Below are 12,727 nucleotides of genomic sequence, written 5' to 3' on the forward strand. Positions count from 1 at the left end.
CCACATTAAGACACCTCTTAATACTGAACAAGGCATTTCCCCCGCCCAAACCACCAATATTAAATACATAAGTATTTCTGTATTTGTAACACTAAATCACTAAACATGAAGTACAGCTTAAAGAAACAGTACCTTGAAATAGGCTGAAACAATAAAACAAATATTTTTATGTAATTTTTTTAAGAAATGTGAATTAGTTACACAAATCTACATGAAATATGTTGAAGAAATACAAATTAGTTAAACATAAAATGCGTTAGTTATATAAAAATGTCTGTTGACACAGATGTCTCCATTGACATTAATGAACTTGCTTTTAAAAAAATGGTAATTTGACTGCCTAGCAGACTGGCACGCTTAGTAGCAGAATTCTGTTTTGTTCTATTTTTAGAATGAAAGCTAGGCATTACAGTTTTTAGTTGTCCCAATTTTTTAAAAAAAACACTTCTATTCAAATAAAGCTGGAACCTAGCTATACTAAATTTCAAATTGGTTTCTGATTAAAATTTGAGGAATATTTCAAATAGGAAAACATTTTAAAACTCTGATGTCTACTCTGTAATTTGATATGCCATCTTTCCTATCCATAGAAGTACAAATAAGCAACCTTACTTTGTAACTACACATTATGTGCATATGTATATGTACTTACATACAGTACACACGTGAATATGTCTACAATGCGTACACTTTTTATGAACATTCCAAAACTGAATTAAGAAGCTGCACAAAAATGTTCATGCATCGCTTTCAAATGTTGGTAGAACAAAATATTTGGTGGTTCATGTTCACTGTGGCTAAAATTCTATACAAAGTTGGACAGAATGTAAGTCAAAGATACTAGTTTGTACACAACATTTAAATCTGCAGTACAAAATCCATATATCTGGCTTTAACAAAACAGCCAAGGTCCCTACATGTATGAATAAATTCTTTAAGAATGAAATTGGCTCCTATGGAATATGTGTTTAAGGTAAGGACAGAAAGGGGTATATGGCGTCATGACCTTGCTCCAAAATAGTGGGAAAAGTCTACTATTGACCTATTTCCCATTTTAGTTCTTTTATTATTAGGATACCGAAAACAAACTGTTCAGAAAATATGGTGTTTAATATTTGCAAAAAAAAAAAAAAAAATCACTGGATGACATCTAAGTTCTAAGGGATTTTATTTTGTTTATAAAACGTCCTACATCAGCAGTACTAGAAAAGGTGGAATTTCTTTTCCTCCACAGAAACCTGAACAACTGAAGAAAATGTTCAGAATATATTTGTTGGGAGGAGTATGGTAAAAGAAAAGTAAATTGTCATTGGACAACTACTGTTATAAATATGGTAGAAGAACAAGTCTCCCTTACTGAGAAATGTAATAGATAAAGTAAAAAGAACCAAGAAACAGAATTCAGGTAAAAATAAAGAAACTGTTTCCAATTCATTGCTTCATTTCATATATTTTATGAAGAGCACACATAATCTAGACATTAATCATTTATTATATAAAATCTGGAAGGATAATTATGATCTGTGACTGTTAATATCTCTACCACATTCTTCTTCATTATGTCTAATATTAGTATAAAATTGCTTAATGGTCTTATGTATTTTCCCCTAATGCGCATTCTGTATTATTTTCAATATTGAAAATAATTTATAAGTACTTTATGGTTGAGTTATTCAAATAATGTAAATCTTATTTCTTGTTACAGATGCTAATGCTAAGCTGTGCTGAATCATTTAGATCTAATCAGTTCCCGTACCTGAATTGGATGAATGTTCCAAAGGACTTTTTTGTTTTTCCTTGAAGAGTTTTCGCTTCTCACCAAGAAGCCTCTTCAGTTCCTAGAATCTTCACAGACATGAATTGGATGGAGTTTTTTTTAGTTGTGCAGAATAGGTCAGTTGCTGACCTACACCCTATACCCTATACCAGGGGTAGGCAACTTTGGCTCTTTTATGACTGGTGGACTTCAACTGCTGGCTCAGGAATTCTGGGAGTTGAAGTCCACAAGTCATAAAAGAGCCAAGGTTGCCTACTCCTGCCCTATACCATTTCAGACAAATGATTTTCCAGTCTCTTTTTAAAAACTTCCAGTATTGGAGCATTCACAACTTTTGGAGGCAGGCTGCTCCACTTGGTAATTAACTAATTATCCACAGACAAGCAAGGAATCTTGCAGTGCTGATGTCCATTTCCTGATTGCAGGCATCTCATGGCATAAAAAGTTGAGGGATAAAGTGCCATTCCACTTTCACTCACTTTCCAAGTAAGAATATAATTAAAATTGACTCATGAAACAACAGTTTCATTTAAGTTAAATCATGCGGATGTTCTTGGCTATTGTATTATGACTAAACAGAAAGTGTATGTCTTGGCAACAGAAAATAACCCAATCATATTCACATAGCCTGCATAATTCAAGATTTCACTCCTAAACTTTTTTTTTTTTGCCATCATACCTCCATTTAGTGTAAACTTAATGTACATCCCCTCTCTAAAAAGTTCAAAATCCAAAATTAATATAATTGAATAATGAAAACCATATAATGAAACTTTGGGGAGATTTCGGGATTCATTGTAGTAACTTAATTAAAAGATTCTTCAAACCTCTCAGGGACTCTGCACTTCCCCAAGGAAAGAACACTTCACAGCAAACCGTGGTCTAGAGAAAACTACATAGCTTACGAATATTTTATATGAAAAAAAAACTTGTTTACTATCATTGCCATTTAAAAGATAGCCACTTTAAAAGATTCCCATTTAAGAATCTTATTGTTGGAATACAAACACAAATAATGGATTAGATATGCTAATGAACATCTGGCAAAAATCTAAAGTCACCTTTTCTTGGGATAAAAGGAAATAGAAATGTCCTGGCTGACTTGCTCCTTCAAATTATTTATTGTGGGGAAAAAAAACAATTAAGCAATTCTATCATACAAGCCATTTCAAAGCTGATACGATTAAACAATCTCAGTGTAATGCTTCAGACAAATTAACTAAAAATTGAGTTATAAGCAGAGAATCTTCTTATATTTTCATTTGATTTACAACCAGAATGAGAGTATTTTTTTTTCAATTGAAATGATTAATGCAGAAGTGAAGAAATATGTTAATGTGATCCGATTTTCTCAATCACTCACTTTCCAAGTAAGAATATAATTAAAATTATTACCAATTAAATGTGCAACTAAGCAGAATGGAGTGTTAGTTTAAGGAATAAAAATGTACAAAGAACCATTAATTCTGCATTATTGACTAAGAACATTTAATTCTAAATGTGAATTTAATATTTCTGTTCACGATCTTCCAAGAAAAGATGATCCATTGAACACATCCATTACATTATAAACATAATCCAACAAGGCATTTAAAGAACAGATATTAAGTGCATAAACAGAACTATTGCTTTTACTTTTACATTAAAGAGAAAAATAACTAACTGACCTTTGAAAACAACAATTCCAGTCTAGTCAATCAGAAAACATTTGCCCCTAAGAGTTTTTCTGCTAATCATCTAATGTAAATCCTACATTTCTTTTCCATTAAACATGGATAAAAGAACAACAGGAGAAGAAATAATTCCTGGAACCAAAGCTCAATAATTAGAGACTGTTTTCAGATTAACTAATATTTCTGTCTAATCTTTGTTCAGTCACAGAAAAGGAAAAATAAAAAATAAAAATAAGACCAGGAAAGCAAAAAAATATGGATTTTATCACTTAGAATCTAGTTACAAATCCACTGGACAGCTATAAAAGCAGTCTAGACTATCCACTGTCAGACTTATTTTATAGAATAAGATACTGAGGAAAAATGCACCTGTATAGTGAGACAAAGAATAGGGAAACTCAGATTCTAATCCATCCTCAGCACCTTCCCAACTACTGTATTGATATAAACTGGCTGAGGTTGAGAGTCTCTCTCTCTCTCTCTCTCTCTCTCTCTCACACACACACACACACACACACACACACACACACACACAGACTCACACACACACACACACACAGAGAGAGAGAGAGAGATAGACAGACAGACAGACACTCTGTCTCTGTCTCACACAGAGACACATAAACACACACACACACACACACACACACACAGAGAGAGAGAGAGAGAGAGAGAGAGAGAGAGAGAGATTCTCTCTCTTTCATTCTCTCTTCTCTCTCCCTCACCCACAGGATTGTTTTTCTCCATAAAAGAATAGAGAGGAATGTGGTGTATGCTGCTAAAATGAAAATTACAGGCCAAGACCAAATGTTTTTCAGAATATTATTTATAATGCTTTAAACCAGCGGTTCTCAACCTATGGGTCGCGACCCCATTTGGGGTCGATCGACCATTTTTCGGGGTCACCAAAGGCGGCGATCCGCCATTTTCTCCCCTCTGGGGGCGGTGCCGCGCATGCGCATAACGTTTGTGTGACGGGGCTCGCCGTCACACAAACGTTGAAAACCGCTGCTTTAAACTTGTGGTAATGATCTGTATATAACCAACTTTATATGCATATATTTGCCTAATTTAAATATGCAGGAACAGAGACAAAATACATGAGGGGGGATTAAGAATGCAGACATTAAAAAGCTTGAAATAAGTTAAAATTGCAGAATCGGTTGGAATGGCTATGTGTGTATTTCTTTTGGGAACAATCTGTCAGAATATGACCAGGCTTCTTACTGTGTACATAAAGTGACAAAAAAATGACTATATAAGAGGCATCCTTTAGAGGTACAATTGAGAACTAGGACAAAATATAACAAAATGGTGCAGAGATATTGCTACTCATCCTAAAGCTACAATGGGGGAAGGTGTGTGCGTGTATGTAATTAATTGATGCTCCTGATACTTTCAAAAGTACCTGTGGCATCACCTGAAAAATGGCTGATGTATAGAAGAAGAGGGCAGTTAGAAGCAAGCAGGCTGCTTGTATAAAAATCAATATAATGACTCAATCAGGTCAAGGGAAACCATTTACTTACCTGTTTTCTGCATCTGGTAGATCATTAGTAACTAGATAGAAAGTACAATATGATTTTAAGGCCTGAAGAGGGGAACACATTGAAATATTCCAGGTGGTTCTGAATAATACTGGACCACAAACTGATTATAGATTATTATATTATCATCATCATTCATAACCATAAAGATTTCTAGCATTGATTATTATTTAGTAGATGTCTGAGCTTGGCTGATCTCAAAAACTAAACAGATCTTTGGATGGCATGCCTATTTAATTTATAATAAAAAGGTCGATAGGGTTTTTAAATCTCATATTTTAAGAATTTCTTTACTTCGGGTTTGGAAGAAATATTATAGAAGTGACTCAAGAATTCCATTATGGGCTATTCCATGGCATGCAATAGAAGGAATAAGGAGAGGAGTTAAGATGGATACTATTTCTTATACACAATTACTTAAGTGGGATGGTAAAAATTGGCAATTAAAATCTATGGATGAATTAGTACAAGAAAATATTATCTATTCTTGGTTTCAGTATAGACAACTATCGGAAAGGTGGAAGATAGATTATAAGGTGGGCTTGTTTAGAGAGGATGAGAATTTGTTAAAACAAATCAGAGATCAAAGTCGAACTCACATTAAAAGAATTTATGGTGTGTTAGTGGAATTGGATTCAGAAGCAGAGTTAGTTAAAGATTGTATGGTTAAGTGGGCACAAAATTTTGATGAACCGATTCTATTAGACACATGGGAGATTATTTGGGTGAGGAATGTCAAATTTACACAAGCCCAAAATCTACGGGAAAATTTTTATAAAATGTTTTATAGATGGCACCTTGATCTACAAAAAATGTCTCGTATGTATTCAAACCTGCAGCCTAAATGTTGGAGATGTGGTTGCTTGGATGCCACTTATTATCATATTTGGTGGTCATGTAAAAGTATAAAAGCTTTTTGGATTAAGATATGGTGGAATATTCAAAAAATTTTTAAAAGAAGGATAAAATTTACTCCACAACTGTTTTTGTTGGGTATTGTTTCGGATTGTGATGATAAAGAGATTATTTTAATGTTAAATTTAATTACTGTGGCTAGGCTGTTAATAGGGCAATATTGGAAGAAGGAATTTTTGCCTACTTTGCAAGAATGGTTTTTTAAAGTATCTTATCTAGCGGAAATGGCAAAAATTTCGGCTTTCTTGAAAGATCAATCGCAAGAGAAGTACCTCTTGGTGTGGAAAAGATGGATAAATTTTATACAATATAAGTATGATACAAGAAAATACCATCTAGCTTTTGAATAATTTATATTTAAAGTTTAAGATATTTATGTAGAAGTATAATTATTATTATTCTTTAATTTTTTTATTTTTTTTTATTTTATTTTCCTTTCTGTTTTTTATATATAATGGAGTTAAAGTATGTTATAATTTGTTTATTGAGTGTAATGATATTAGTTTAAGGTTTATTTGGGTTTTAAATTTTTTTTTTTCTTTTAAGTTCTAGTTAAGCCTGTATTCAGCTCTGGGAAGAATGGGGGAGGGTTTTGGGGAGGGTTGGGAGGGATTGGGGAAAAGGTTTTTATTGTAAAATTTTAAAAACTTTTAATAATAAAAAAAAACTAAACAGATCCAGATCTGCTTAGTTCTTGGACAGGGGATCTTTAGGAACTACCAGCTATAAGATAGGGAACTGCCAAGATATTCTGAAGAAGACAGTGGCAAACTACTTCTATATTGCTGCCAAGGAAAATACATAGATATTTACTGGTATGTCAGATGTTGAGATTAGCTCAAAAGATATCTGTGTGTTGCAGAAGCTGTTATGGGGAGGAACTGATAAGCAATCAAAATTCTAGGACAAGCAATAATATGTCTTTTTATTGCTGTTTTTCAAGAAACAACTAGCATGGGTGGACTCCTACTAAAAAATTGTACTGAATGTTTTGACATCTGTGGGGCATGTAAAGGACATCAATTTTGAATAGGAATAGGATTTTTTTCAAAATCATAGATTATCTTCAACAAAAACTTTTATCACTGAAGATATTCCTTCTCTGATTTCAAATTCTAGTCAGGGAGAATTAAAAGAACCAACTGGAAGGAATATAGAATAGCAAATTTATATATTATTTTTTGTAATATATATGCAATTAGAAGCACACTTTTTAAACAGTAAAAACAGAAATGTAAACATTACATCATTGGACACTGGTTAATCTTATGAGGAAATCTCCAATTTTCAATGAAATATTAATTCTGATTTAAATGGTAGAAAAATGGTAGTTTCTTTTGCAGCTACTGGTGGAGAGATTTATGTTTTAACTTTATGAAAATATCTATTACACTGTGAGAAAACGCAGCATACAAGCTAAAGTCATTTCTCCACATTGACTTATAACAACTTCATTGCATCACCTGGCTACCATTGATATGATAGAAAGCCTGTCTGCATTACTATTATTTTGGCACAACAATGATTGAATGACTCTAGAAGATGTTATAAGTCACTAGTAATAAAAATGAGCAAAGACCACTGGCCTAATGTAGCAGCAGAAAATATTAAAATATTAAGAAAAGAGCTATCTGTGGTCTTCAGTCAGTGTGAAAAGCAAATACAATTCCCTCCACACATTTCCTAGTGAGGCTGGATTGCAACAATTGGTCAAACCAAGAATTTATGTCCAATATCTCAGGTTTGTTTCAATCTACTCTGTTCCTTCATCCCTCAAACCTAGCATCTCCTAAGTAACCAAGAAACCTTATGCACAACACTAGAAATGATGCTGAAATAACATGGTAAATGGTGTGAATGCTGAAGTACATAAGAAACAAGTCAGCCTGATTTCATACTCAAAAGAAAAAGAATTGGAAAACTGTATACCAAAGACATTCCTGTCCATAGCCTCAAACCAAACTACAGGCAATTGACATAGTGGTTCATCCACTTCTGGTTAGTATATTTTGGGAATAAATTACTTATCCTATCACATATCCAGAGAAAGTTTTCTTCAATCTAGCCTCCATTACACTATATCCTATTAAAATTATCAGACATCTTTCTTGTTAATATTTCTAGAGCTTGGTGTTCCCCTTCACTTTACACCAATTAATTCCAAATGTAAATCCTTTTTGAAAAACAAACTAACCTTACCATACACAAAAGGGCTATCGGAAATGACAGCTAGAATTCTTCAACCCCTAGGGATAGCAATAACCCACAAACCCACAGCCACACTCTGCCGGGAATTAGCCAGAACCAAGGACAAGATACAGAAGGATGAAAGAAACAATGTAATGTACAAAATCAACTGTAACTATTGCAACCAATTCTATGTGGGATAAACATCACGTCAATTACAAACCAGGATCCACGAACAGCGGCTGGCAGTCAAATGCCACCATCCCAAATCCTTAATCTCTACTCACTGCGACACCAAACAGCACCAGTTTGATTGGAACAACACAAAAATCATCGGTCACACTACCACCCACCAAGGCCATGAGTTCATCAAAGCCTGGCACTCCACAAGCAATTCCATCAACAGATACATTGACCTACAACCAGCCTACAAGCCCCTCAGAATCCAAATCAACTGCACAGACAACCAGAGACAGCCGTGACCCTCAACCAACCCACACAAGCCCCCTCTCCCCCACCAGAAGTTCACCTCCCAATGATCCTGACCTCATGTAACCTCCCCATCACAAGACCCATCACAAGATTTACTGATGACTCACATCTGACCCATCACAAGACCCTTACTCAACACACCCACACCTGAAGCCCTTATAAACACTGACACTGACATCCTCTAAACTCCGCTGAAGATGTTACCTAGCCTGATAACGAAATGTTCTGAAACCAACCCACAAGCTTGGAGAATGAACCTTCACCCTCATCCTACACCAAGCTACAGATATTCTCCACCATTGCAAAACACAAACTAGTTATAAAAATCAGCCTTCTCCCCAGCCATTTGCTATAATGGTTAGCTGCAATTGGTATACTAATCAAAGTGCTAAAATTTTCTCTTCCACCAAAACTGCAAATATCTACCAGTGAAAGTTTTAAGCTAAAGCCCTTAAATTCTTGTCAGATTCCACAAAATGCAAGAAAGAAGATTCCCTAGCTTTATTTGGCAAGCTTCAAAGAAAATAGACACGAACAAATTAAATTGAACAACTACAAGTAATTGAAGGAATATACGGTCTATCTGAATCTGTATTGAGCTGCTGCCAAAAAGTGTTACAGTCTTTTATTAATTTGAAAAGAATTCTTGCAACATTGATAGAGCAATTTCTGACTTACAATTCCTATGGAATACAGGAGCTACTATTATAATTTAAGGGCTGTTACTCATGAATCGCATGGTAATGGTCATTTTCATTTCAAAAAGGTATGAAAAACCATAGATTTCCATTACTCAAAAGTATGGGAAATAGCAGTTTTATGGCAGTTCCTATTATTCTGATTCCCTTCCCCCCTCTCTTTCTACCAAACCACAGTTCTTTTTTTTTTTTTTTCTTATTCCACAGTACATTTTAACTTCTTCTCAGGTAAGTGTCTCTTTGTCATCTCAGTTACAGATGGAAAGAAAGAAGCTGAGAATCAATTTTAAAGACAGCATTTATAAGAAATGAAAAGAAAGATCCATGAAGATGAAATTCATAAGTACTACAAATAAATGGCACACAGCAAAGTGAATGCTTCTTCTGACAATATATAAAAAGTAAAAGGCATAGTGCTTCTAAGGAAAAAAAAATCACTTTATAAGCAGTTTATAGAGATATTTGTAATAATCTTATTTTTCCCCTTTTGTCTGGAATGCCTGGTCACTCAAACCAATTTTACATCTTTTTTTTCCTCTCTCTCTTACAGTAATTTTTTTTATAACACATAGTATTGCTAAATCTTGTTCTGCAGCATGTCAGTCTATATAGGACACTAATAGGTACCAATTTTTCTGTTGGTTTATATAGTAAATATTAACCTTCATTCTACTTGTATCGTAGTCCTAAAGTGTTCTCCTTGTCCTATTTCTAATTGGTAATTATAATATCAAATATCATAAATTATATTTTAAATTGCTTTAAATAGTTATTTAAACTATGCATTTTATTCATATAATAATTTTATTTAAGATTTCTATTTCTATTATTTCTATTTCATGCTGGTCAAAGACCATAACTGCATTTTGTTTTTATCAATTTACAGCAAAATATAAATAATTATATAACCACGGCAGTTCAAGCCTCTTATTGGACGTTAAATTGCACTGAATATTGGGATTGCTTAGATGCTCATATCATGAATTGAGTTATAATAACCTGGATATCCTCAAGCAGTTCAACTGATTTGAATTTAATGTCTGAAGATTAATCTTTAATCTGAAGTTAATGTCCAAACTGAGATCTTATATTTCTTTTGAGCCAGCTTTTCTTCTAAGTTATTCTCCAATCTGCTCTTGCCAAGAATGGAAACTTTTGTTCCAGTGCAAGATCTGCACAGACACCTTTCTGGTTTGGGCAAGGAACCACATTAGGTTCTTTGCTTTGATAGAGAACCACATTACCTCCATGGCACAAATCTCTTTACTGATGAGTTTCACATGGGCCTCAACATTACCATTTTTTTAAAAAAATGAAGTCTTGCCCAACAATACCACTTAGAATCAGAAGAAACTTACTTATGCTGAAATTAAAGTCATTGTAAGCTCCAGAGGAACGATTAAACCATATGCTAAGGCTAGCTTTTAAATGGTGCTAGAATAATACAACTAATGATATCCTATGTTCTGTATAAAGTATAAAACCACACAGAATCTATTTCAGTGCAACCCACTAGCATATCATTGAGTATGATTGTACCAGATGTAAAGTAGCAAATGCTTTAAGCACATGTTTAACTGGGAACCCAGTTAGTCTTTGGAATCCAATTAAGAGAATGAAGTTGGTGTTAATGAAGCAGAGTTGCTATATCAGTGAAATTTAACAAATGAACAAATATATACCTTTCTGCATGTTTCAGCCCAGAGCTAGCCCTGCATATATGCAACTTATAATGCCAAAACTATTTATTTCAATATTTTCCATGAGTACATAAAGGGACATCTCAGTCTTTAAAAACAAATTATTCAGAGAAACTTTCAGTAGGCTTTAAATCTCCCAAGGTATCCAATGAAGTCACACATGATTCTTCTATCATTTTTCAAGAGACTAGATTTGATTTCTCAAGCACACTATTCTTTTTATCAATGTAATAAGCAGCATCCTTGACATCTGTATGACAAAACTAAACAGGCCAGCAGATAGCACTTTTGCATGTTAAGAAGCAAATCTGTCACTTGGGAACTTCAGAATAAACCTTTCTCTGGATCATCTGCACTTTCTAAATAAAAAATTCAAGTGTGGGCAATATTATTAGTGCTGCCACGAAGACTGAACTTCATAATGAGACACTCTGCATGGTCTTTGTTTCAGCTAAGTATTTCTCACTAGATTATAATCAAGCTACTTTCAGGAACATATTATTTACCTTCACAATAGGCAGAGTCCCCTTGGACAGAGACATAACCACTTTTGCATTCACAAGTAGCCCGTGTGTTCCAGTTTCTGCACTCTGAATTTTCACCACATCGGTGTCCCTGTGCACAGAAATTATGACCTGAAAAATGAAATGCATTGCCTTTTGAATAAGTCGGTAAGGAATAAAAAGTTAACTGTTAAATTATCATTTATGCAATTCATTTATTCATATTAAGGCATCTGAAAATAAATATTACTGATTAATATACACATTTAATAGAGCACACAGACTTCCTTCCGCTGAGCATGCCATTTACTTACAATATATACTAAACTGATATGCCTTGCTATTCCTAGGTCCCTCAGTGATAAAAGGATCTCCTACCACTTTATTCTGGAATTCATCAAACCATTTTAATAACAAAATTATAACGTACCTCAACCTCATCCTGGCTACTTATTTGAGGGAATTCTAATTAGCTGCTACAAGTATATATTACTGAGTGTCTGATATACTTTATTGAGTCATGCCCACTTCTATTAACATACATTAACAGAACCCATTCAGGATGAACAGACATTAAAGGAAAGTTTAGAAAGCCAGGTTCTATGCATTAAGGGCTTTAGAGAAGATAACCAGCACCTTCAATTGCTCCCAGAAGCCCACCAGTAACCACTGTTAACATTATTGCCCATGCCACTATATTTTGAATCAACTGCAGTTTCTGAATGGTTTTCAATGCCAACTTCACTGCAGTAGTCCATGTATGAGGTGAGCAAAGGGCAGTTCCAAAAGATGAAACTGTGCAAAGGCCTTTCCAGCCACAGCTGTCAAGTGCTCCTCAAGCAGAAACTACAAGCCTGGGGGAGGGGGGGACCAATAGTGTACTATTCCAAAATGTAGACATGTAACCTCCTTCAAAATTAACAGAATAACAGAGTTGGAAGTGACTTTGAAGGTCTTCTAGTCCAACACTTTGCTCAGGCAGGAAACCTCATACCATTTCATAAAAATGGTTGTCCAATCTCTTCTTAAAAAACCTCCAGTGTTGGCATACTTACAACTTTTGGAGGTAAGATGTTCCACTGATTAATTGTTCTAACTGATAGGAAATTTGTCCTTAGTTCTAAGTTGCTTCTCTCGATTAGTTTCCATCCATTGCTTCTTGTCCTGTCTTCAGGTGCTTTGGAGACTAGAATTCTTTATGGCAATTCCTTAGATATTGGAACTAGAGATAGAAA

At 34.3% G+C, this 12,727-nt stretch overlaps 1 protein-coding gene across 1 annotated transcript in view; it reads right to left on the reverse strand.

Annotated features, from left to right (window-relative positions):
- Positions 1–12,727, reverse strand: part of NELL1 (neural EGFL like 1) — a 390,246-nt gene that overhangs the window by 102,755 nt on the left and 274,764 nt on the right. The window contains exon 12 of the mRNA XM_039335359.1: positions 11,496–11,624. Within this exon, the coding sequence (XP_039191293.1) occupies positions 11,496–11,624 (129 nt within the window). The remainder of the gene's footprint in view (positions 1–11,495; positions 11,625–12,727) is intronic.

Source organism: Crotalus tigris, unplaced genomic scaffold (genome assembly GCF_016545835.1).
Source record: "Crotalus tigris isolate CLP2741 ecotype Arizona unplaced genomic scaffold, ASM1654583v1 scf7180000017640.1540244, whole genome shotgun sequence".
Lineage (NCBI taxonomy): Eukaryota > Metazoa > Chordata > Lepidosauria > Squamata > Viperidae > Crotalus > Crotalus tigris.